At 57.4% G+C, this 25,526-nt stretch overlaps 1 protein-coding gene across 4 annotated transcripts in view; it reads right to left on the reverse strand.

Annotated features, from left to right (window-relative positions):
• KIF21B (kinesin family member 21B) overlaps nucleotides 1-25,526 on the reverse strand; it is a 49,564-nt gene that overhangs the window by 8,394 nt on the left and 15,644 nt on the right. For 2 of the 4 annotated variants that reach the window (XR_014146542.1, XM_081824970.1), the window contains exons 4-30: nucleotides 24,283-24,432; nucleotides 24,065-24,199; nucleotides 23,492-23,659; nucleotides 23,036-23,151; nucleotides 22,355-22,550; nucleotides 21,029-21,218; nucleotides 20,005-20,068; nucleotides 19,679-19,897; nucleotides 19,267-19,348; nucleotides 18,692-18,809; nucleotides 17,738-17,929; nucleotides 15,540-15,739; nucleotides 13,670-13,777; nucleotides 13,110-13,178; nucleotides 12,487-12,719; nucleotides 11,997-12,144; nucleotides 11,582-11,776; nucleotides 11,376-11,477; nucleotides 9,494-9,659; nucleotides 9,239-9,290; nucleotides 9,000-9,057; nucleotides 8,042-8,247; nucleotides 7,889-7,963; nucleotides 6,018-6,131; nucleotides 4,292-4,330; nucleotides 2,208-2,344; nucleotides 1,100-1,280 (exon numbers count right to left, since the gene is read on the reverse strand). Coding sequence is in view for 2 of the 4 variants with exons in the window: in XM_081824970.1 (XP_081681096.1) it covers nucleotides 1,100-1,280; nucleotides 2,208-2,344; nucleotides 4,292-4,330; nucleotides 6,018-6,131; nucleotides 7,889-7,963; nucleotides 8,042-8,247; nucleotides 9,000-9,057; nucleotides 9,239-9,290; nucleotides 9,494-9,659; nucleotides 11,376-11,477; nucleotides 11,582-11,776; nucleotides 11,997-12,144; nucleotides 12,487-12,719; nucleotides 13,110-13,178; nucleotides 13,670-13,777; nucleotides 15,540-15,739; nucleotides 17,738-17,929; nucleotides 18,692-18,809; nucleotides 19,267-19,348; nucleotides 19,679-19,897; nucleotides 20,005-20,068; nucleotides 21,029-21,218; nucleotides 22,355-22,550; nucleotides 23,036-23,151; nucleotides 23,492-23,659; nucleotides 24,065-24,199; nucleotides 24,283-24,432 (3,713 nt within the window). In the remaining 2 variants the exon portion in view is untranslated. The remainder of the gene's footprint in view (nucleotides 1-1,099; nucleotides 1,281-2,207; nucleotides 2,345-4,291; nucleotides 4,331-6,017; nucleotides 6,132-7,888; nucleotides 7,964-8,041; nucleotides 8,248-8,999; nucleotides 9,058-9,238; nucleotides 9,291-9,493; nucleotides 9,660-11,375; nucleotides 11,478-11,581; nucleotides 11,777-11,996; nucleotides 12,145-12,486; nucleotides 12,720-13,109; nucleotides 13,179-13,669; nucleotides 13,778-15,539; nucleotides 15,740-17,737; nucleotides 17,930-18,691; nucleotides 18,810-19,266; nucleotides 19,349-19,678; nucleotides 19,898-20,004; nucleotides 20,069-21,028; nucleotides 21,219-22,354; nucleotides 22,551-23,035; nucleotides 23,152-23,491; nucleotides 23,660-24,064; nucleotides 24,200-24,282; nucleotides 24,433-25,526) is intronic. The other 2 variants (XR_014146543.1, XM_081824971.1) reach the window with 1 other exon arrangement.

Below are 25,526 nucleotides of genomic sequence, written 5' to 3' on the forward strand. Positions count from 1 at the left end.
AAAAAAAATTAAAAAAAAAAAAAAGAGGTGATAATACCCATTCTGTTTACTCTGCTTCTTTTGTTTTTTAAAAATAAAAGACTCCGGGACGACTGGGTGGCTCAGATGGTTAAGCGACTGCCTTCGGCTCAGGTCATGATCCCAGAGTCCTGGGATCGAGCCCCACATCGGGCTCTGTGCTCAGCAGGGAGCCTGCTTCTCCCTCTCCCTCTGCCTGCCTGTCTGCCTACTTGTGATCTCTCTCTCTGTCAAATAAATAAATAAAATCTTTAAAAAAATAAAAATAAAAGACTCCTTTTTTAGAGCAGTTACAGGATCACAGCAAAACTGAGGGGGCCCCACAGCCTCCCCCACCATCGCCATCCCCACCAGAGGGGGGCGTTTGTTACAGCTGGTGAGGCCACCCTGACACGTCATCATCGCTGCGGGTCGCAGGTGACATGGGGGCTCGCTCATGCTGTATGCTCCATGGGCCTGGACAAACGCGTAGTGACCCATATCCACCATTACAGTGTCAGAGGAGTTTCACCGCCCTCAAAACCCCCTGTGTTTACTCTTTTTTGAGGATCAAGTTAAAGAACCGATGATCGCTTATCATGGAAACATCAGGATGAAGCATGGCTCCTGCTAGGAAACAGTTTCATTCTGCAGGGGCCCTGGTCTCACTTCCATCCCCCACATGTCCGTCCGCCTGAGACCGTCAGGGTCAGGAATGAGAACCGGCTCGGGTGGCCCATTTACGCAGACAGGTGGCCAGTGTGGCTTCAGAGTCTGTCACTGCCTGCTGGCCCCACGCTGGTTCCCAGCTTCCCTTTTGGACTCACAGGGGGATACCCAGCACAGCCCAGGGCCAGGGCCTGGGAGGCTAAGATGAAGCAGGGGTGGGGGGAAGGGGGACAAGCAGGCCAAAGGCTCACCCAAGCTGCTGCCCCAGACGCTGTCCCCCAGCCCAGGGACCCCACCTTGTCCCTCAGAGTCAGGTCGAGTCCCATAAGGACCTCTGCGCCTGTGTAGCCGGACTGGACTGTACGGAGCAGGTCACCTGGGTTGGGCATTGGTACCCAGCCCACCGCTGAGAGCCAGCTCGGGGAGTACCTACGTGAGGGTCCGAATGCACTTGGCCGAGTCCCGAATGTCCCACACCTTGATGTAGGAGGTAGACACGGAGAACACAAGCCCGGAGTGACTGCAGTACTTGATGGACACCACGTTGTTGGGGTGGCCCTTTAGGGCCGCAATCTCCTGGCCCGTGACCAAGTTCCACATCTTACAGCTGCGGTCTGTGAGGGACAGGGAGAGAACCATGGGGAGGGCAGATGCCAATTAGCAGGGGCCAGGTCACGCACGCTCCCCCTACACAGGGACTGTGGCGGTTGGGGGAGATGGTCCAGAGACATCTAGGGGGAGAAGCCCTAGGTCTGAGGGAGAGAAAGATGCGCCCGGGCAGGCTCACGTGGCGTGCATGCACACAGAGAAACTCAGGAGAAGAGTCGGTCAGAACTTTAGACCAGGGTTTCTCAAGCAAACTCTGTACAGACACCAGAGTTCTGTGTGTGTTGCCAAGGTGCCCTGGGCTAAAATGAAATTCTTCAGCTTCTGGTGCTCCTCCTACAACTGCTAATAGCTGACAAAATTAATGAACAAATGGCAAGCACATCTTATGGGGAGAACTTGGAATCAATCACACCCAGATTAACAACTCGGCCCCCTCTCGCCATGCAAATAAAGATAATAATTGTCTTTCTAGTAACACGTCTACTGTAGAGCTGTCTTTTCCGCTGATAAAATGTTTCTGATTTTGTTGCTGAGATTAAGTAATCATGACTTTGTGGGGTCCTGCTGCCAAGATCATAGGAATTTCTTAGTTGGAAGTGCTGGGGTGTATGTCGGTGGGGGGTAGTAGTGTTGGGGGACTGGGATGAGCAGACAAGGTGGGGCACCTGAAAAGCTTCCTGAAGTTTCTGAGGGAGGTTTAGAAGGAAGTGCTGGATGGGGCCACCAGGGTCAGCTACGAGGGAAGACTTGGTCAGGGGCACCCAAGATGCGGAGCCTTGAGCCAAGGCAAGAGACATGAGACAAGTAGACAAGCCGACCCCACATCCTCAGCTCAAAGGGGGCTGTGTTTTCGTGTTCACAGCCCACTCTGGCACAGGAAGCAGGGATGGGTGAGACCCTAACCTTACCTGGCCAGTCTGGGTTCTACCCACCCTTGGATCCTGTAAACAGTAGCTCGTCTGTGGCGTCCAGGCAGAGGATGGGCTTGGTGTGGCCCTCGGCCATGGAGACGCACTGCAGTGGGGCTGTCCTCGCACCCTTGGCTCCTCCAACGGGGATGATGATGCCCCTTCCCAGGAGAGAGGGAGAAAGGGTGCACCTGTCAGCCAGAGAGACTGAGGCCAGGTTGAGTGAGGTACGCAGGTAAGAGGGGAACAGAACCGACAGGGGACTAAGGCCTAACGAAGGAGACTCCGGAGACTCCAGCCCAATGCCATCGATGCCGAGAGCTGGGAATAGGCTGTGCAGGTGGGGGAGGGCCTGTCAGTCACCACCCTGAGCACGCCTGGGGGAGCAAGCTGCGGGCAGGAAGAAGGAGACACGGGCCCTGCCTGGAGGGGTTGAGGGGGGGAGTGGTGGAAGCTCCCATCTGATGCCTGCCTGACCCAGATCCTGAGCCCTAAGTGCCCGCAGGCCCCAGCCAGGCAGGGCAGAGGCCTGAGGGCTGGACTGGCTCCTGCAGCTGCTGGCTCCTCCCTGCTACTGCGATGGAAGAAGGGGCGAGGCGAGGGGTACGGGGAGGGAGCATGCTCAGGCTATCAGCCTCCCAGCCCCTCCGTGCCAGTGTATCCATCTGTCGGCGACTTCTTCTGGGGCTGGCCCCTCCCCGGCAGAGACACACACATACACTCCCCCAACACACGAACCCCTTCGGGACCTGCACGGTCAGACCCGTGGCTGTCACTTACAAAGGCCGAAGTCCCTTTAGGGGCCCCCAGCTCAGCTCTGAGTTAGGGACGTCCAGGGTCCCCTAGGGAATGAGGCCATATGCACCTGGGAAAGCACCTCCTCGCTTCCCATGAACACTCTGGGAGGGAGAATGAGGCTTGTCCTCAGCGAGCAGGAGGATTGTGTTATATCGGCCTCCTGGAGGTTCTGGAGAATGATCTTTTCTCAGTGAGGGTCTTTTGGAATGAGGCCCTGGCCAAATTATGTGCAGGTCTGAAAATATGTTCTAGTTCTTTCCTAAAGAGAATGCTGTTCCTGACACTGATTCTGTGGCCTCCGCTCTGCTGAAATGACCAGTGTCCCACCCACAGTGCTTCTCACAGCCCCCACAGACGCAGCCAGGCCCCCTGCCAGGCCAGCAGTCAGCTAGATGTCATACGCAAGTGACCCACCCCCGAGCTGTCCCAGCTCCCCGCTTCTGACCCTGCTGTGTGGCGGTGGAAAGAGCCCGGACTGCTGTGGGAAGTACATCACCAGGCTAACCCTCCTCCCTGAAGGAGGCTGGGAGGCTGGCTAGCTTCTGGTGCTGGCGAAGCCTTGCTGCCCGGAGGCAGGTTTGCAAAAACGTCAACAGCCAGGCCAGGAGGCGCGGTGAGCAGTGGGCACCGTGGGCGAGCTGGAGACAGCTCTGAGCCCAACGCCGACCCACTCCTCGTGGTGGGGTGCTGTGCTGGGGTGGCTGGGGAAACCGTCCTCTGCTCATCCCAAAAGCTGGGAAGGGAGGAGGTCTCCTGGCGCTCCTGGACCACGTGCCCAGGGGATGTGGGCAGCAGGCCCGCCCCCTTGATGCTCCTCCCAGAGGAGCTGAAAAAGCACACCTGACCGGCACAAGCTGAGCAAGTCACAAGGATGCAGCCACCAGCACCCAGCCAGCTGGGCCCCGCAGGCCCCCAGGCTTGTCCGCACCCCTGCCCCTCACCCCAAGCCCTCCGCAGAGCTCAGTCCCAGCCCCAGCCCACCCCAGGCTCCCATGCTCTCCCCCTCCCTGCCCAGGTGACAAGAAGAGAACAGCCCCTGTGGCAAGCAACTGTGCACCCCTCCCCAAGCGCCCAGCTCCAGCCGGGCCTGGCCAGTGTGAGGCCACGCGGCCAGTGTGAGGCCACGCAGCGACCCTGAGAGGGAGGAACCACGGCGGAGGGGGGGTGGGGGGGGAAAGGCAGGCCAGGGAGGAGGGCCGCATGCTGAGGACTCGGGTGTGCAGGCGGGAGGGGCTGTGCAGCAAGAGGCAGAGAGGGGGGAGTAGAGAGTGAGAGCTGGGGAGCCAACACGGGAGACATTCTGTGTGTACCTCAGGACCTCCGACAAAGAGGAGTCGCTGTCATCAGACCTGGGGAGGGCAGAAAATTAGCTGGATTAGGGGAGAGAGGAAAACACACGAAGGGACGGCAGAGGCAGCAGCAGCGTGGGAGGTCAGAGGGCAGGTTATTCTCTTCGAGGGCAGCAGGGAGACGCAGAGGGTCAGGGCGCTAAGGGACAGCAGGAGAGGAGGTGGGGAGGGGCGGGGGTCCCTCGGCTACCAGGGTAGGAGTGAGGAGGGGACCACGGGAGATGTGGGAGTGCCAGTCCCACACTCCAGAGAGATGTCTCAGTTCGTGGGCCGTTGGCTGGTTCCAAGCCCCTGGCTGCCCCATCGTACGAGCTGGGGGCACCCTGCCCTGCCCCAGCAATGCTCCTACATGCCTGAGGCCAAAGGAAGCCATGCCTGCTCCTACTTCTCCCCAGGAGCTGACTCCTTCCAGCCATTCCTCAGGGACTGTCCCCAGCAAGCCCACTGGGCTATACCTAGGAGCTGGGCCTGCACCACATATGGGCCCCAAGACCTGGCCCACTGGAGAGGACCACCAGGCCGAAAGGGCCAGAGTCCCACCTCAATGCTTCCAGAAAAGGGACCTATTGATTGCAAACATATGGTGGGCGGGCGGTGCCCTGGTTGGCATGGTCCAGGTTTGGTACCCTCCTCCCGAAATGGGGACTGAGCCAAGGTGGGTCTGGGGAGGGAGCAGTATTTTGACCGAGCCAGAGATGTCTCTGTGGGGAAGGGGTGATGTCAGGTGCCAGGTGCAGAACCTGGCACTTTCTAGCCTAGGCTCCCCGGAACAACAGCACTGCACCCCTCCTCCCTGCCAGGGTAGAGAAACTTCTGGGGAGCCAAGAGAGGAGCCCTCTCCGAGGCTGCAGAGAGTGGGAGAGGGCCAGAGCGGGGTCCAGAGTGTAGGGAGCATGGAGGGGAGCATATGGAGGCCAGGATACCCCCTCCCCCAAGGCAGAGTCCCACTGTTAGGAACGTATGATGGAGCAGGTCAGAAGCCCCGGGTTCTGGGCCCAAGTCCTCCAATTTCTAGGTGAATGAATGTCCTTGGGCCTCTTTAAGTCTCATTTCCTCTTCTGTAAAATAGGGAAGACAGTTCTCATGGCTGATGTGCAGTCCACACGAATCACATATACGAAAGCAGGATGCACAACGAAGTGCCTTCTGAATTCACGGGACTGCCCTTAACCCCCGCTGTACTCTCCGTGGTCACAGTGGCCTGACAGGAGCTGTACTTACAGCTGGGCCGACCCTGCCGCACAAAGGCAATGGGGGGCCCTTTCTGCCAGGACAGAAGGGCCCCTGGGGCCTCATCTGAGCATCTGCGGCAGGGAGGGAGTGGCTGAAGTTCAAGGAAGGGGTTTCAGAGAAAAATCGAAGAGTCAAAGAAGCAGCAGAGGAGGATTCAAGGCTCAGTTAGTGAGTCCCTGTAGGGGGCCTGACCTGCATGCACATCCCCACCTGCCTGCCCCCCATCCCTGTGGCTTCCTTCTTGCCCTCTCCTGAGGTCCCAGCATGCTGGGGGGAAGGAAGGGTCCACAGTTAGAACAGAAAGGGCAGAGATGCCCGCAGGGGAGCTTCAGAGCCTCATCTCTCAGAGGGGCTGGGACAGCGTGGTTAGGGAGCACCCGGCTGCCCCAGCCCTGCCTGCGGCAAGGATCAGCCCACCTCGTCCACACCCTCCCCGGCCAGTCCTGGCTCTTACTTGTCCAGTGCTGAGCCTTGGCTCTGATTACTGGTGAGACGAGAAAAGACGTTCCGGTCGTTGCGGGGCCGAGTAGGAGGGGACGAGGGCGGCGTGAATCCCACATCCGTGGACCTGGTGAGCAGGGACAGAGCAGCATCTGTGAGTGAGCAAACCCCCACAGGCTCACACCCGCACAGTGCTTCTAGCACCACCTTCTGTCCGGGGTTGGAAGGCCCACAGGGCAGGGCCTGCTCTGCAGCAATCTGAGAGCCCAGCTCCGGATTCAGCTCCCAGACGCTGTTCGGAGACAGCCCGTCGTCGTTAGTCATGGATGCCATACTTGGGAATTCACCTGCTCATTACAGTGTATTAGTAATCCCAAATTAACTCTCACAGTGCTTTGGGGGTCATTCCCAGACACTGAGCAGAGCAGCGAAAAATCCAAGTCCCCATATGCACACGTTCCCAGTGGAGGTCAAATGAGGTGACCCTCTGCCCGCCTGCTCTCATGCTGTCAACAACTGCCCTTCCTGTGGTCTATTTAGGGTCATGTTTTTTGCATTTTTGTGCTTTTCACTGGTGATTCACTGTTTAAAAAACGTCCCCAAAGCATAGTGCCGAAGGGCTGTCTGGCACGTGTCTAAGCCCATGAAGGCTGTGCTGTGTCTTATGGAGAAAATACGTGTGTTAGAAAAGCTTCATCCAGGAGTGAGTTATGATGCTGTTGGCTACGAGTTCAATGTTAATGAATCAACAATATATATTAACTAAGGTACCTTTAAACAGAAACACACATAAAGCAAAGTTCTGTATTGATTGGCTGATGAAATGTGACCAGAAGCTCTCAGGAACCTAACCCCATATTTCCCCAGGAGCAGTGGTTCTGTATTTGCTAATTCAGTGTTCACAGTGGCTTGATAAGAACATAAGTACCGTGAATACTGAGGATTCACTGTATCAACAGGGAAGAGTCGAAGACTTCATTGCACCACCCCATTCCAATAGCACAACATCCCTCTCTTTGGAAAGTTGTTGTCAGGTTTGGCCTAAATCCTCCCTTCCTTTGAAGAGTCTTCATGAGTTCAGCCTAAGTCCCTCAGACTGCAGCTGAAGTGTGTTCTCTCAGTTCATGGGTGAAGTGATGGTCTACGAGGTCCCAAGTATACGGATATCTATGCAACTCCTCCCCACCAAAGGCACCCACCGCAAGCCACGGGCATGGGCATCTGTCCAGGCTTCGGATAGGAGGGAGGTCTGGTAGCCTGAGCAAGTCCTCCTGCCTCCCACCAGGTCAGGTGGCAAGAGGTCATCTTGAGCCCCTGCTCTGTTACTACTTAGTTGTGGGACCTGGAGAAAGCCATCGAACCTCTCTGAAAATTAAGTGCATGGACCAGATGACCCTAGGAGGCATCTGGTGATCTGAAGAAGCTCTGTGGGTCCTGGTCCTATGTGTGACTGACCAATTAGAGACTGGTCCACTGTTCTGCAATCATCTCCTGGTTTTTCTTTAAACGTCTACACTCTTCTCACACGACAAGAACTTAGAAAGGGCTGAGGCCTCCCAAGGACCCCTGGTCATGAAAAGGAGCTGAAGCACATCAGCACGATGACTAGTTTAAGCCACTACAAAGCCACCAACATTGAGCCCACATCAGCCAACAGTTTTTGGCAGCGGGCTTAGCCATCCAGTTCAAGGTGCTTATGGAGATTATGTTTCCTGAGCCCATGCCTGACAAGATGGGGAAGGGATCACTGGAGGGAGTGGAATGACTTAGTGATACTGGCCCAGATTAAAGTAGGCAAGATGACCTCCAGAGTAGAACATCACAGCGACTCATGCACCCCAGGATGGCCGTGACTCTGGTGTAGGTTCGGAAACATGCTCTCACCTGATGGGCTGCCCTCGGTCATACGACTTCCTTCGGGTCAGAGGGGATGTCTCCGTGCCTCTAGACTGCCGGGGGCTAGAACAGAAGGGTCCCGTGAGGCCCAGACCTGACTCCCTGCCCACCCTGACCCACACCCCCGGCTCCCCTCCTTACAAAGTGCTGCCTCTGGTGGGCAGGCTGATGGTGCGCGAGACCTTGTCCCGGTAGTAGGGGTCGCGGATGGAGAAGCCCACTCCATTCTCTTTGATCTCAACAAGGGAGGCCAGGGACTTGGTGATGTTCTTGGTGGAGATATCCAGCGGGGGACCCAGGCACTCGGCTGACACAGCCTTCATTTGGGCAGACAGCTTGGGCTCACCCTGGGAATGGAAGGACTACGGTGAACCAACTTGCCCAAACATAAAGGGGGGCCGGGGGAATTCTAATGAAGGAAATAATGCCTCTTGGCCTGTGGTAGAACCACTGATGGAAGATCCAGGAGAATAGCACCCAGAGACCCTCTCTCGAGGCTTCTAGAGAAGCCAAAGCAACTAAAAGGGTTTTACTGCCCTTCTTCAGATTCTGCACACACAGAATGCTCAGACTGACCTCTTTGCTGGTCACCACCTAATCAGTTTATCCAAAAACTATGCACAATTCACTGTTCCCCCCCACCCTTCTCTGTTTAATAAATCCTGTTTCTTAGTTCAGACTAATAACTGATCCCTCGTTGGCGGGTGAACTACCCCAGTGTTGACTCCCATACTTTTGGATCAGTAATCTGCATGCAGAATACCTAAAGGTCTAGACTTAGTCTTTGACCCAGAGCATGAGGCAGAGTCTTAGGTGGGGAATGCGGAGATTTTTGAAAGCAGGGCCTCTGGCTCTGGTGACATCACTAGGCAGTGACTCCAGCCATTCCTCCCAACTTCCACACACCTCAAAAAGAATGGGTTATAACCGGTTACATATCTGGGCACCTCCCAGTTCCAGCCAGGGCACCTCCATCCCAGATGGAGGCAATACTGGGTCAGGGCAGGGAGGTGAGGGCAGAGGCACAGGAAGGTGGAGACCAGGCTGTGGGGAGACTGGCCCTGCTGCAGCCTACCATCTGCCTTCCCGTGGTACTCACCTTGAACTTGAAATCATCATGGCTGGTGGAACCTTTCATGGTGAATGACTGGGAGAAGCTAAGGAAGAAGCAGAGGGAGTTCAGGATCCTGAGAGCCTGGCTCTCTGAGCCTTAGACTCGTGGGTTTCAAAGAGCCCCCAAATCTAGGCTTAGCCCTGGGACCCTACGGCAACCCGCCACCCCCAGCCCCAGGTTCATGCTCTGTGAACTGACCTCTCCCTCTCGCCTTGGAAACTCACCTCCCCTCAGAGAACTCTGAGATCTCCTCATCCGTGCTGGCGTAACCATTCTCTGGGGAGGGAGGAGGGAGGAGAGTTGAGAGGCCCCAAGAGAGTGAGGGGAGAGGGGGTGGCCTCCTCCCACATCTCATCCACTGGCATCAGACTGGGGCTCCTGAGGGAGTTCTGGGGAGGGGAGGGTCCCCCCAGGGGTTGGAGCTAGGGAGCACTGGGAGAACCCAGGAGCCTCGAGGCCTTTGCCCGCAGCCACCATACCCTGCTGCACGTTGTAGATGAGGGCCTGCAGCTCTGGGTGCGCCTCCGCCTTCTCTCGTAGGGCATCCAGGAGCAGGTGGTTCTGAGAAGAACCTGCTATGTCTGTCTGCCTCAGCCGTCCCTCCAGCAGCCGGATCTGGGCCTCCTTCTGTGCCACTTGTAGTCCCTGTGGGCGGAGAGCCAGGCCTGAGGTCGCCGTCCCCAGCCTGGGATTTTGAGCACCCACATCACCACCCTCACACAACCTGCTCCCGAGACACCCTGGGGGGTGCCCCTCCCCAACATCACCCTCGAACCTACCCCAGAGCCGGGCTAACTCCCCGACGTCACCCTCGAACCTGCCCCAGAGCTGGTCTAACTCCCCAGCATCACCCTCGAACCTGCCCCAGAGCTGGGCTAACTCCCACACATCACCCTCGAACCTGCCCCAGAGCCGGGCTAACTCCCCGACGTCACCCTCGAACCTGCCCCAGAGCCGGGCTAACTCCCCGACGTCACCCTCGAACCTGCCCCAGAGCCGGGCTAACTCCCACACATCACCCTCGAACCTGCCCCAGAGCCGGGCTAACTCCCACACATCACTCTCGAACCTGCCCCAGAGCTGGTCTGACTCCCCAGCATCACCCTCGAACCTGCCCCAGAGCCGGGCTAACTTCCCAACATCACCCTCGAACCTGCCCCAGAGCCGGGCTAACTTCCCAACATCACCCTCGAACCTGCCCCAGAGCCGGGCTAACTCCCACACATCACCCTCGAACCTGCCCCAGAGCCGGGCTAACTCCCACACATCACCCTCATAGCTGTCCCAGAACTGGGCTAACTTCCCGACATCACCCTCGTCCCTGCCCCAGACCAGAGACGTGGTCCCCACCCTCCTTAACTTTCCTCACATCCACACGTTAGTGGAGGTCGCCTTAGGCTACACTTCCTTGTTATGGGATGAACTGTGTCCCCACCCTCCCAAATTCCTATGTTGACACTCTAACCTCCAGTACCTCAGAATGTGACTGTATTTGGAAATAGAATCTTGAAAGAGGTAATTATGCTAAAATGGGGTTTTTAGGGTTGGCCCTAATCCAATATCACTGGTGGCCTTCGAAGAAGTTAGGACACAGGCACACACAGAGGGAGCACAGCGTGAAGCGAGAAGGCAGTCCTTTACAAACCGAGGAGAAAGGCCTCAGAAGCAACCAGTCCCGCTGACACCCTTAATCTCGGACTTCTAGCTCGGAACTGAGAAAATCAATCTGTGCTGTTTGGACCCCCAGTCTGTGGTGGCACTAGCAGACAGAATAACACAGTCCCCTGTAACATGGAGCAGAGCCAGGAGCTTCCCCCGGACGGGGTGAGTCTCCCCGGCCCCCTTGCCGGTTACGCTGCATGCATACTATGTGGTGTCTGTCCCCAAAGACAACAGGCCCTAGCGGGAAGGTGGCGCATCCTCTGGCCCGCTGTCAGGGAGAGAGGACAGGAGCCCAGGACATCCGAGGTTCCAGTGTAAACCTTCCTGAGTGGAACGTGGTCTGTTTCCCGCTGCCCCAGCCCCAACATACACACTTCTCCCAACACCCTCGAGCCCTGCTGGGGGCAGGCCTGGACCAGACACGTAGGGTCACTTCTAAGGGAGGCCCTGCTATGTGACAAGCACTGTGCCAAGCCACCGGCATGCATCACCTTGCGAGAGCAAGCGAGGAGCCTGTGGTCACCGCCCCAGCTTTAGAGCTTCGGAATCAGAGGCTGGGAGGTGAGGCAGGTCGCTCTAGCCTGTAAGTGACGTGCTTAGGAGCCAGGCCCGTGGGCTTCCCCACGAGGGGAGAGGACAGAGGCGCCTGTGACTGCAGGCCCCCCACCCCCCACCCCAGGAGGTGAGCTGCTGGCCCACCTTGTCGATGGACGCCTTGAGGAAGTTGTCCAGCAGGAGGCGGGCTTCGGCCAGGGAGCAGGAGCTGATGACCACGGATGTGTCCGTGGAGTCCAGTTCCTCCTAGGATGGAGAGGCAGGGACCCCTTGTCACCGAGGCTGCCCCCCCCACCCCGCCCCCACATCCCTCCTGCCTCCACCCCGGCCGGGCCAGGCCCCGTGGGCACCTTGGTCTCCTCCAGCTGCACGATGGTGGCCTGGCAGTCGGTGATGCTGTCGTTGATATAGTCAATGTTGGCCGCCAGCACCTCGATCTCCTCGGCCAGCTCCTGCAGGCCCTTCTCCTCCTCCGGGCTCTCGGCCTGCAGCCGCTCCCGCTTCCTCCGCAGCGCCTCCTGCAGGAGGAACAGCTCCTCCCTTTTCTGCAGGGAGGGTAATGGACAAGCCTCGGGTTGCTGCCCAGCCCACCGTTCCCTCAGGCCCCCCTGCACCTCTGGATCCCAGAGCAGGCACAAGGAGCGGGTGGAAGGGGGATGAGGAGGTCTGATGAGCCAGAGACGTCAGAAATGGCAGAGGACTGGCGGAGAGGAGGTGGCAAGGAAGCAGGGGCAGGAGCCCTGGGCTCCCTGTGGTCAGGCCCACCTTGATGAGCCGCTCCATGTCAGCCTCTAGGTTGACAATGGTCATTCTCTGCATGACGATGTCAATGATCCTCCGTTCCAGGGACTGCCACTTGAGCCTCGCAGCCTTACTGAAGCTCTGGCTGGCCCCCTTCTTCTGGAACTTCTTTCTGGGAGACAGATGCACAGGGAATTGGTTGGGAGCACTCCCCTTTTTAAAGTTTTTTTTTTTTTTTTCAGGTTTTCTGTATGTATTCGGTCATTTAGCACTGTTAATAATATGTTCTTTTGGGGGAAAATGCATTTTAAAAATCATTTTGTTGTATTTTATTTTAATTCCCACTCCCTATTTCCCCATCGCCCTGCCCACCTGGTTAGGAGCACTCTCAACCTCTGCAGCTCCATGGACGCCCCTGCATGCCCCCCACCCCAGAGCTGACAGCCATGTGGACCCGTCACAGGACCCCACTTCCCCGGGCTCGCCTCTCCCTGGCCCTGCCCGTCCGCCTCACCTGGCAGGGCGGGTGCCGTTGACAGCAGGTGCAGCGTGGTCCCCCAAGAAGTGGTTGATCTTGCGATTCCACTGGCGCACGATGCTGGAGACAGAGCGGGCCCCTGACTCAGCCTCGGAGGACGTGGTGCTGGCTGACACCTCAGCCCCCGAGTCCAGCATGGGCGGCTTCGGTCCTGCACGCCCAGCCACCCGCTCAGACATGGGCTTGGCCAGGCGCCTCAGTGCGGAAACCTGGGGTCGAGAAAAGAGGAACCCAGTGAGCGGGGGCGCCCTGGAACTGGTGAAAAGGCCCAAATTGGGGGGTGCCAGATGGGGCGGATACAGGGGCTGCTCCATCCTCGCCTGAGCTTGGGACTGAGAAAGAGCCAAGGGCTCTCTGATGTGAAATGAACACCTGAGACTTCAACCTTTTTCATTAAGGTCTCAGGCCTCTGGGACCAGAGCCCGCAGCCCTGCCTTCATACCTCAGTCCCCTTGTTGAGAAAGGCCCTCGTAACGGGCCTCACACAGGCTCTGCTCCACTGTGTGCTGAGTGACAAGCCAGAGCCAGAGCCACCGGTGGGACTTGGTCCCTCCCGACTCGGGAAGAACTCAGGAGAAGGGGAGCGGCGTCTCGCTCACCTCCTGGGTTTTCCTCCTTAGGACCATTTCCTGCTGCCGCTTCTGGGACTCCAGCGCTCGGATCTGAAACTGTGGGTGAGAGAGGGGGGTCGGGGTCCGCACTTAGGCTCCACGGCCTGGTCTGCCCAGCTCTGTAGGCAAAAGCCTGGCTTTTGGGCGGATTCTCGTGCAGCCCAAACTTATTGATAATATGGAACCCCGAGTTCGGCTCCCCTTCCCAGAGGTCACAGTGCAGACCGTTCTCTCGGTGCAGGGAATCCCCTCAGCCTCTCGTCCACACCACGGCAGGGAACCTGGGACCAGCGGGCTCAGGGCCGGGAGCTGCACAGTCCCAGCTCTGGCTTGCTGGAGACCCTGGGCAAGGGCCTGCCCTCTCTGGGGCTCAAGTCTCCCCCCACCCCCCTGCACTAGAGGGGGTGGACCAGAAGCCTCTTGTGCTTGTTCCCTCCCATGCTAGGCTATGTCCTGCTGCAAGTGTGACTGTTACTGCTTAGGGTTGTGGGAGCCGAGGGGCAGCCAGGCACACAGGGAGGTGGCGGCCCCCAGGGGCTGCCCCTCACCTCCTGTCGCCGCTGTTCCTTCTTGAGCTGAGCGATCTCCCGGTTCCTCTTAGTCTCCACCAGCCGCCGCCGCTGCTGCTCCTCACGCATCTGCTTCATCAGGGCCACCTGGGACAGGCAGGGGTGGCGGTGGGGCTGAGGGGTGAGGCAGGGCTGGGCAGTGGGGACCTACAGCCTCTGGGGAGGGCCTGGCTCTGAGGATGCTGGGCAGGGGCGGTAGCCTGCCAGGCAGCACTGGCTTGGGGCTCAGGGGTCTGGAGCGAGGGGTCTGCTCCTACTCCTCCGCGGGAGTTGAAGCTGCCCCACCACCTGGGCAACCTGCCGGAAGGAGTGGCCTTCCTGCCAGCCCAGCTGTGCCGGTGTAACCACTCTGCAAGGTTTAACCCTGCCCCCCACTTTCAAATGTCATAGCCCCTGGTGGCCCCTTCCCCAAGCCACCATCCTGGGTCTGGCCATTCGAGGACCAGCCAGGGGTTGCCGGAGGCAGGTTATCCCACGTGGGTGGAACACTTTCCTCTCTCCCACGGACAGGGCTGAGGCGAGGGTCCAAGCCACATCCCAGGGCCAGGCTCACAGTGACAACAATAAGAGTCACCATCATTTATCGAGAACATTTATCGAGTACACCAAGCACTGTTCTCACGACAGTCACACGAGAGAGGCATTACCATTCTCGTTGTAGAAACAAGGAAATGAACCTCAGAGAGACATGAACGGTCAGACTTTTGACCCAGGTCATTTTGCCCCCCAAATCTAGCTCTTATTATAGCCCCAGGGATGACAGCATGCCGGTCCAGAGCAGGGCTAGCGATCAGGTATGGAAAGCCTGGAACCCGGAGTTGTCGGAGCTGCGGCGAAGGCACAGACGGAACCCTCGGTGCTGCCGGAGGTGACCCAACTTGATAGAGAGCTGTGTACCTGGGATCCTGCGGCATCCGCCCCCTCCCGCCATGTCCTGGTGCCCGAAACATGACAGTGCAATGTACACAGGGCTTGAGACACTTTCCCAGTGACAGGGAAATGAGAGTCACGCGGAGGCTGACCCTTCCTCTGCCACCGAGGCCTCAGACATGACGAGGAATATCACCAGCCTGCGCTGCCCTGAGGACAGTCTTGAGAGGAAACGGCCTGGGAGGGAGGGAGGCAAGGCTATAAGGGGGCTGGGGGTTGGGGGGAGGGGGTTGGCTTCTCTCTCAGAGGGCAGGCTCTGCAGGGGTGCATCTACAGACAAGAGGAGGGCTCGCTGCTGCCGAGTCTTCAGGGTCCAGAATGAGTGTTCTCCCCAAGGACTGGCACTGAACAGAGCAGCCCAAGCCTGACCTGAGCTGGTGGTATCTGCTGGGGTCAGGGGTCAGAGGCTTCCTGGGGAAGAGCCGTGTCCCCCTAGACGGAGGGCCATCCGCCCAATGTTGCATGCCTCACCTTCCCATGTAAAAAATAGGAATAATAACAGGACCTCCTTCAGGAGGATCTCCTCAGGACTTTAGTATGCTCATGCATATTAGGCAACCAGCCTAGAACCTGGCCACAGTACGCATTCAAACAATGGTAATTATTGTTATCATTACCATAGGCAAAGCCTGCCCCAGGAGACGCCTCACAGGAACTCTGGTGCAGTTTCCTACCACAGGGGGCAGTATAGAGCGGCACCCCCTGGAGATCCACACCTGCCCCTCTCCTGGGAAAGGTGGTTCCCCTCCCCCCCGGACGAGGACCCCGGCTCAGAGGACAGTGTCCAGGACCAGGACCGGCTGACTTACGCAATGCTGCTGTGTCTCAAGAAGACTGTCCACGCTCGCAGCGATGATTATTTTTAACACGGTAAGTGGATTCTAAGAAGACATCCATGGCCACCCCCCCTGACCCCTACCTTGGCCTTCTTCATCTCAGCCACCTCGGCCTGCAGCTTCTTCAGCTCCCTCTCGTAGCGGGACTGGTTTTTGAGCAGCCGCGCGTGCTCCTTCTGCGCGGCCTGCAGCTTCTGCAGGTCCCGGTTCATCTCCCGCAACCGCTTCTCGTAATCCGCCTTGATCTTGTTGGCCTTCTCCTCCGTGTAGCACTCCATGGTGCCTGAGAGCGGCAAGAAGCGGCTGTCAGTGCCACGGCCCCAAGTGTTCCATCAGCTTCGGGCTCAGGGGGCGTGTGGCGGGGAGCAGGAGCCTGGGTTCTAGTCTCCCTGCGGGACCGTGAGCAAGTCACACCCGTCTGTGTGCCTGTTTCCTATTTACACAATGAGGGGATCAGGCTGGAAGATGCCAACTCCCCCTCCTGCTCCGACATTCTATTGGACCTTGAGGGAGTGTTTTCATCTCAAAATCTCCGAGCCCCCAGTCACCAGCTTCCTGCGAGGGTCCTGTGGTCCACTCCTGCTGGCTCGGCTGGGACCCATGACTGGAGGAAAGGGCCAGGCCAGGGGGAAGGAAAGAGCTAGTTAAGAAGATAGTGATGTGGGCCAGAGCAGAAGGAATAAGCAGATTCTCTAACCTTGACCTTTGCTACCTGAAATGCCTACAGGCGTCTCCATGGAGATGTGTCACAGACATCTCCGACTTAACAGGCACAAAACCAGACTCCCAAGCTCTGTCTCCCTCACCCTAGCAGGCTTCCCCGTCTCCATAGATGTCATCACCACCCTTCCAGAAACTTGAAGCCTGGAGACACCCTTGGCTCCTCTTACATCCTCCACCCAGTCAATCAACAGAACCTTTTGTCTCTACCTTCGAAATGCATCCAGAACAGGACCACTCCTCACCACCTCCTGCCTAAATCCTCTTTCGCCAGGATCTTTTCTTTTCTTAAATTTTTTCCCCTAATAATTCACTAGGATCTTCGTTAACACTTTTCTAACTGGCCTCCAGCCACCACTTTCATTCCCCTTCTGAGCAGCCAGTGACCCACCCCCAACATGCTTTTAAAACCTATAGCCCATCCCTCTCTTCAAACTCCACACCTTCCCGTCTTCCTCAGAGAAGAAAGTGATGCCCTTAAAATGACGAGTGTGACCTGGTCCCGTAGTTCTTCCATTATCCCATCTCTTGCCGCTGTGTTCGAGCTGCCTGCCCCTTGTCATTCCACCACATGCCAGGCACACTCCCGCCCCCAGGGCTCGGCATCTTCTCTGCCTGCAGGGCTCAGCCCCTGCTCACTCTCCGCCAGCCCTCTCTCACCTCCTTGGGGTCTGCTCACATGTCACCTTCTCCGTGACATCTTCCATGACCACCCTTTATAAAACTCCACTCCACTCCCCGCCGCGCCCTGTCCTCCTTCCCTGCTCCGACTTTTTCATGGTACTGATCACCATCGGGCACATCACAGACTCCGCTTATTTATCTTATTTATGTCTGTCTCTCCTCACCAGAACGTACACATCACGAGGCAGGGATTTTGCTCACCCCAATATCTCTAGCGCCTAGAATAAGGTCAGCTCTATAAGAGCGAATGAATGAAACCGTGATTGAATGAATGTGCTAAAGAGCAACTATAAAGAAGATAGAATGCAGGGCGCCTGGGTGGCTCAGTCGTTAAGCGTCTGCCTTCGGCTCAGGTCATGATCCCAGGGTCCTGGGATCGAGCCCCACACTGGCCTCCCTGCTCAGCGGGAAGCCTGCTTCTCCCTCTCCCACTCCCCCCTGCTTGTGATCCTTCTCTCGCTGTGTCTCTCTCTGTCAAATAAATAAATAAAATCTTTAAAAAAAAAAAAGAAGAAGAAGAAGAAGATAGAATGCAACAGGTCGGTTTGTAAATGGGTTTAAAGGAAAATACGCAAGGAACTGAATGTAGAAAAAAAGCTGAGGACGCATCATGCCCATGGCACATCATGTCCATGTGCCTAGGGAAATAAAGGATTCTAATACTCGAGATGCTAATAAAATTACAAGAATAAATGTAAAATGTAGCACAGAAGTCAGGTTAGACATAGAGGTGACAGTGGGTCAGAGGGCCACAGTCCAAGGGTCAGAAGACCGGGTAGATGCCCAAGGTGCCAGTTGCGGGGGGGCTTGTGACAGCGGAGGTGCCTCAGGGGAAAGCGAGGGCCTGGGGGGGGGAGGGGGGCGGTGGTGGTCTCACTGAGGTTCTGCAGCACGCGGTCACGCTCCAGCTGTGTGTCTCGGATCTTGTTCTGAAGCAGAATCAGCTTCTCCTCGTACTGGTGCTTCAGAGTCTGCAGTCGCCTCTGGCTGTTCTCCAGCTCATCGATCAGCTTCTGCTTGATCTCGATCTCACACGTCAGGTCGGCCAGGTCGGCCTGGAAGTTCACCTCTGTGGGGCAGAGACAGGCTCCATCCAGTGCCAGGGGCTTAGGGCGGGAGGGGGTGCTGGGGCTTTCTGTTGGTCGGCCACGGCCAGTGACCAGAGGCTGGAGGCAATGATAAGTCCCATGGTGGGTAAGGGCCGTCAGGTGGGGTGACACATTGGAAGACTGGCCTCAGAAACTGGAGGCTGGCCCAGGATCTGGGGGGGTGGGATGTCTAGGCATCCCACCACCCCTGCTGTGCCCTAGAGGCCAAGGTCCACCTGGCAGGGGACCCAGCCTAGGGGAAGGAGGGCTATGGGTCAGAAATGGTGGCAGGGCAGGTGCCCCAATTTAGAGGAGTGGGTTTTGGCACCATTCAAGGCCCGGCTCTGCACCTACCACGCTGGGGAAAGTCACTAGACTTCTCTGGGCTTGGGGGAGCTCCGAACACCTATGCACAGGGTTGTAGTGAGAACTGAAAACCCCATGCCACGTGGAGCGTTGAGCACAGCGGTGCCTGGCATATAATGAGCGCTGTCATCCTCATCACTACTCTTGTTTTTGTTGGTGGTGGTGGTGGTGTCATGTCTGGGAGTTCCAGGCACTGGACGTCCACATTCTTTGAGAATTCAAGTAAGGCCTGACCCCAGCCAAGAGGCATCTGGCTCAGGGTCTTGTAACTGGAAGGTCTGAGCAGTTTCTCTGGGTCCAGTGCTGACTGTCAGCCCACCCCGGGCACCTGCCATTTGGCGAGTCGCCTCCCCCTGCCCCAGCCTGGGCACACGCACCCTTCTCGTCAGGGTCTGAGTCCGAGTCCACCAGGCTCTCCTCACTGCCCGAGTCCTCGTCTTCATCCTCACGCCCCTCCTCCTCCTCACAGCCACTCTCGTCTCGCTCTTCCTCCTCCTGAGCACCAAGCACCATTAGGGGTGGCCAGTGGGCCCTCCTCACTCAGGCTGGGCCTGGCCTCAGGGAGGAGAGCCCAGAAGCCAAGGGAGTCTGGACAAGGCTTCAGGTGTGTCAAGAGGGTGGGCAACGGGGCAGACCACAGTCAGGGCCCTTTGTGCCCACCCCCAGTCCCGAAAGAGTACCACCTGACTCCCCCAACAGGCTGGGCAGAGCCCCTCTGGGAGAGCCTCCCTGCCCAGCCTCACCCATTTGGGATGAGGTGGGGGAACTGAGGGATGGAGACCACCACGGCAACCAGTCAGCCATGTGAGGAAGCTCAGGGACCAACTCAACTGGAGGCAGGCCTAAGCCCCTCCCCCACCCTGCCAAGGTGGTCATGGGGTTCCCTCCACTCAGCAGGGACGGTGGGGAGGGGTAAACATGTAGAGGGGAGGGGACGGGGACAGTCCCTCACCTCCTCAGCCTCATTCTCGTCGGTCTCCTCACTGTTTTCCTGTTGGAGTTTTGCCCTCTTTTTGAAGGCCTCCTTCTCTGGGCTGCCCAGGAGTGAAGGGTAGGCCAGGTTAGCTTTGAGCATGTGGCAAGGGGTGTAGGAGAGGGCAGGAGGGTGGGGCTGGGTTCCTGTTCTGCAGAGAATCTGGCTGCTCCTCTCTACCCCCAGTCTAGAATTAACCCTGGGTCATTTCCACCCTCCCTCCCCTCGGGGGAAGGTGCAGCATTAGAGAAAGGTGGGTGGCTTCTGCCCAAAAAGCTAAGCAAATGTGCTCAGTGCATTCCCAAGCAGCCCCGGGGCAGCCCCCCGCTACAGGCAGGCAGGCGGCTGTGTTCCCCGAGAGCCCGCAGAGCCGTGGGCGCACTCCGCTCACCTCTTTCTCCGCTGCCTGACCTCCTTCTTCTTGAGCCGCTCCAGGTCCTGCTTGGCCCGGCGGATCACCTCAGAGGCATCCTCCATGGAGCTGGCCGGGCTGCCCCCGAAGGCTGGAGCGCCCGGAGATGCACCCAGGGCGTAAGGGCTCCGAGCCGAGGCCCGGGAGAGGCTGCGGCGCAGGGACTCATTCATGGCCTCACTCTCCAGGAGCTTCGTCCTGCATGGGGAGAGCCAGCGGTTGGGGCCAGGGGAGCCCCGGGCTCTGGGCTCTGGCCCGGCCCAGGCCTTCCTCCACCGCTCCCAGATACGCTGGGGCGCACTCACCGCAGCTCCTCAATCTCCCGGATGTAGTTCTGGATCAGAGCACCAATGGCCTCATTGCCATCACCTGGAGAGGGAAGGCGGCAGAGGGCAATACAGAAGGTAAGGAACGTAAGGACCTGCGGCTCGGAACTGGTGCTCTTGTATTGGGGTCTCCGATAGGGTACCACACACGGGCCTTTCCCCAGAAGGAATCTACGTCGAAGAAACACCTGTCCCTGGGACGGGTATACGCAGGCACTGCTGGAAACAACCACGCTCCACTGAGGGACGGCTGCTATCAGATAGTGTGCACCATCCTCACATAGGGAATGCTGTGCAGTTTACAAGAATCAACTAGATTTCTGTGTTTTAACATGGAAAGCCCTCCAAAGCATAATGCTAAGTGAAAATGGGAAGTCACAGGACAATACATACGGTCTCATACACAGAAAAAGAAAGGGCAGTATATATTATTCACACACACACACATCTATGCGCATGTTACATATGAATATACATTCACACTTGTAGCAAAGGTACTGAGAAAGGTGTGGGGAAATGTGCACGCAGCTACGTCTAAGTAGAGAGGAAGTGGAGTGGAGAGTTTAGTGAGGGAGGATTTTAACCTTTATGCACCCATGTTAAGCAAGGAGGATGTATTCGTGTATATTTTATGGTCATAAAAAAAGGTTTAAAATCAACTGGGGGGGCCCTGGGGGGCTCAGTCAGTTAGGCATCCGACTCTTGATTTCGGCTCAGGTCATGATCTCAGGGTCGTGAGACTGAGCCCCACGTGGGCTCTGTGCTCAGTGGGGAGTCTGCTTGAGATTCTCTCTCTTCCTCTCCCTCTGCTGCTGCCCACCCCCTGCCTCTCTCTCTCTCAAATAAATAAATCTTTAAAAAAATCAATTGGGAAAAATTCATAAATGCATTGCTCTGTGAATTGATTGGCTGGCCCAGCTTGCCTAATATCCTAGGGCAGGTATGCGGAGCGGGGGTCCCGGCCTGTTGGGTGCCCGAGCTGGCCTGGTGCACCCCGACTCACCAGCCTTGGCCAGGAGCAGATTGGCTTCCTGGCTCATGAGATGAGTGACACGGTTGTTGATGGCATCGATGGCCTCCTGCATGGCCTTCACCCGCAGACGCAGTGCCCCGTTCTCCTTCTGCAGCATGGCATTCTCCCGGAACAGGTCGCTGTAGCCCTCGGCACCATCCTCCCCGATCACCCTCTTGCCCTGGGAGGAGGGGCAGGCAGGGAGCAGTCAGGGGCTAGAGCTTGCAGGGCGGGGAAGGGTTGATGATCCACCTAGCAGCACCGCCAATCTCCCCGTCCCCACCCCGTGTTTCCTAAGACACAGCTCCTGTCTTCCAGGGCTCTCCTTGACAACCAGCAAGTCCAAATTCTATAACCAGCCATTCCAGCCTTCCCCAATCTCACCTTGACTTACCCTTCCACCGCCTACCTTCATATCACCATAAGTGCTGACCCAAGGGCTAAAACCCTAAGGGCCCCAGGCAGTGGCATAAATGAGTCTGAGTACAAGACAACAGGGAGCGGTGGGGACTAGAGTTAACAGAGTCACAGACTCAGTCTCAAAGGGTCAGCAACTATGCCACTCTAGACAACGTAGTGCTATATGTTGTTAGGTCTTCACATTTTTCGGGAAAAACTGAAATTCCCTGATTTTCAGAAAGGTAGGCAACTAAATTGCATTCTTTTAAAACAAAGGGCAAGCCAAACCAAAACCCGTTTGTGTACCAGATTCACACCATGGGCTACCAGCAGCCATTGACTTTTGCCTTAGTCATATGGAATTAGACACTTCCCCAAGAAGCACCCATTTTTCCCATCTCTGTTCCTATGTGCATGGCTTGATTGCATCCAAGAATGCCTGTTCCACTTGCTTTTGATGATATCTCATCCATTTTTCAAAATCTATATAAAAGGCCCCCTCCTTTGTGAGGCCTTCCCTGACTGAGCACCTGAGTGAAGAGGGCCAGCTCTGTCCTCTGTCCTGCTCCCAGGTGCACTGGACTATTCATGTGGTCCCCATCAATTATTCTTATTCTGTACCACAGTCTAGGAGTCTCATCTGGTCCAACGCAGCATAGTCAGTGGACATGAAAGCACAAGGCAGAGCGTCTGTCCTGGGCATCAGAGCTATGCTGCAGAACAGCTGAGTGCCCTCCTTGCTCTTAGGTGCTAAAACCCCGGGAGCTCCGACTGTGCTCGATTCACCCAGGTGAGCCCCCTCATCATGGCCGGCACAGAGCCAATACTCAGGAAGCGGCGGGGAATGGGTGGGGAGGTGAGGGAGTGGTGGGAGGCATGCCGAAGACCTTGGCCCACCGTGCCTGGGAGTGTGCTCACCGCCTTGTACTCCATCAGCTCCATCTGCAGGCGAGCAATCTCGGCCCGCAGGGCGCTGATCTGCTGGCTCGTCTTGTCCTGGTTCACCACCACTTTGTTCTTGATGTTGCGGGCCCGATTGGCATATTTGAGTGTGTTGAGCGTCTCCATGAAGTCCCGGTCTGAGGGGCTCACACAGGCAATCATGATGGTCTGGCTGGGGGGGTGCAGTAGGAGAGTGAGGTTCGAGGGGCACAGCCAAGCCCCCAGAAGCATCGCTCCAGGGCAGAGGCCCCTGCTCCCAACCCATTCCCCTACTGTCTTAATGGCCTAAGGACCTGGGCATTCACCAGGGCAGCACCTGGACCACCTGGCCACGGGGTTCCTTCCAACCCACAGTGAAGGCGGCTGACAGTGTGATATGTCACTGCCGGGCACAGCTCTGTATTTCCTTAGTGGTTTCTATCCATTACCCCATTTGGGCTCTATCACTTCAAGACTATCTCTCCCTGTTTTCAGACAAGGAAACAGTCTGACCATACTGGCCAAAGGTCATGCAGCATCTCGAGGCTCCTGTCTCCGAAGCCCACAGGCTGCAGTAGGAAGGCCTCCTCGCCCACAGGGCCCTCACGAATCAAACCCTCACATCAGGATTCTCCAGAAGGTTCCCTCCTCCCCTACCCCTTGTTGGCTGTAGGGTACCTGTTGCCCCCCAGCGAGTCCTGGAGAAGCCGAGTGAGCTTCGAGTCCCTGTAGGGCACATGCACCACCTTCTTGCTCTGGTCCCCCAAGGCGCTGATCACGTTGCCCAAGGCCAACTGTGGGAGACAGACCCTGGCACTCAAGAGGCAGTCTGGGAGAGGGCAGTGGGGACAGGACAGCCCCCAGGCCATCCGTGCCTGCCTCGAGGACCCAGCAGCCCTCAAGCTCCCTGAGAAAGTTTACGTGCCGATGTGATTGTTTGGTGAAGTCAAGAAGCTGGGGGCAAGGGTGAGGGCAAAGGACCAAAGGCCTAACAACAGTGACATATGGGTGCCCTGGCCAGCAGCCAGCAAGAGGTGCAAAGAAGACGGGGCAGCCGTGGGTCTGGAGGGTCTGGAAAGGGTCTGAGACTGAGCTGTGCTGGCCACTGGGACTGGTGACCCGCCGAATGCCTACCAGGCCGCAGTTGATGGAGATGCCCTCCTTGGCCCGCTCGCCAGTGGCCCCCGTCCGCTTCAGCCGCTCTGAGCCGGCCAGGTCCACAAAGTGAAACTTAGCAGTGAGTGTCTCATACTCACTGGTGGGCGCGGTGCCCTCAGGAAGCCCAGTCACTGCCTCACTGACCTGCAGCAGAAGTTAGCAGCTGATGTATCTGGCCCTCGCCCCACCTCGCGGCTCCTCTGCTCTCAGCCCTCGACCCTCAGGAATGCTGTCTGGGGTGGGGGGGTTCGGGGCCCAGAGGCAGGGCAGGCTGCAACGCCCTCTCCTCTTGCATGTGAGAGCATCTGACCGTGTACTTGCACATGCCTGATTCTCATGCAAGCCTCACAACCACAGGGGGATGGTTACCCCCATTGTACAGGTGGGGGACTGAGGCTTAAGAAAAAAGAAAAAGAAAAATCAACAAGTGGCCAAGGCAAACCCCAAGCCCCGATTTGCTAGCTTCAGATCCATGGCTCCTTCCTCTTCTTGCCCCTCTGAGAAGCGCCCCCCACTACACCAGCTCCTGGGCCTCCGTGGGTTCCTTACTGGCTCGGGCTGAGTGCACACTCGCATCTGGCACACATGGATAGTGAAGATGGCGTGTGAGCGGGAGCTCTGCACGTTCATCTGGGTGCTGGCCGTGGTGCGGGACAGGGCCCCCTGCTTCAGGCACTGGATCAGCTGCGGAGCGAGGCAAAAGTGAGGGCAGGAGACGAGCCGTGGAGCTGGCCCCTGCCTGCCCCGGACCTCCGGTGGATGCTCACCTCCTCCTGGGAGTTGATGAGGCGGGAAGTGACGCCCGTGGTGTAGATGCCACCATTCCCATCCTCGTGGATCTTGATGTTGGACCTGCGGTGGCGGGCATCAGGGTCACGGGTGCTATCGAACAGGTCGAGGATCTCCTCATTGTAGAGCTGTGGGGTGGGGGGAACGCTGCTGGGTGCATGTGGCACATGGCGTGGGGCCCCGAGGGGCTTTCCCATGTTTATAAGCCAGCTCTGTTTTACAGAGGTGGAAACTGAGGCTCTGGGAGGCGAACTTGCTGACCCTGGTCCCCTCTGGGTTCTGGGTTCCAGGGTCTTTCTCCTAGACAGGAGTCGGAGGCAGCTGGGTCCTGGGCAGAACTATATTGAGGTTATGCTCCCACTCCCCAAAGAACCAGCATTCAGCAGTTTTCAGTCTTGTCAGGGGACTAAGGACCTAAAGGGGACAAGGGGACTCAGGTCCTAGATGTAGATGAGGAAGATAGAACCATAAATCAGGCAGATCCTATTATGTTTGTTGCTAGGCTGGGAAAGGGGGTGGGGACGTGGTTTCGGATGAGGGAGGGGACGGACAGAGCTCAGTAGAGACCGTGCCTTGACCCCCATTGTCCCTGGGGGTTGAGGTGAGGACAACCTCCCAGTAGGGGAGGAATGTGGGGATGGAGAGCATGCCACTGGGGCCCAGCATTCTGGGGAGAGCCTGGGGAGACCACTTGGGGTGAGGGGAGGTGGCCTGGCCAGGAGCAGTCACCTTATTTCACATGGTCTCAGCCTTGGAGATTCCTGTGTTTGTAATCGCTGGCAGGGAGAGCTTTACCTGCTGAAGGGCTGGGATATCCCCCAGGCAGGGAGCCGGGGCTGGGGGCCTGGGGGGTGGGGTGGGGAAAGGGACCGGGCAGCTTGGTCAGCAGCCAGCAAAATCCTGTGGGGGAGGGGCGGGCTGCGGCCCTCCGACATCCGAGGCTTTGATGCCTCAAAGGGACAGAAATACTCCACAGGAAGGGGAAGGGGAAACGGAAGGGACTGGTGCAGATGTGGGTGCCATGGTGTCTGTCTGTCTGTTGGGACAGGCGCAACGGCATCATTTAACCCCTTGTGATTCACCCTTGGGCATGAGTTTTCTAGGAACTGCCCTACTCTTTGGGGATCCCCATGGCAACAGGATAGAGAAAAGAAGAAAACAAAGAGATGGGAAAGCTTATAGAGATACACAGCAGTAGGACACACACACACACACACACACA

This window comes from Leptonychotes weddellii, chromosome 6, assembly GCF_054177405.1.
Source record: "Leptonychotes weddellii isolate Sample4059 chromosome 6, ASM5417740v2, whole genome shotgun sequence".
Taxonomy (NCBI): Eukaryota; Metazoa; Chordata; class Mammalia; order Carnivora; family Phocidae; genus Leptonychotes; species Leptonychotes weddellii.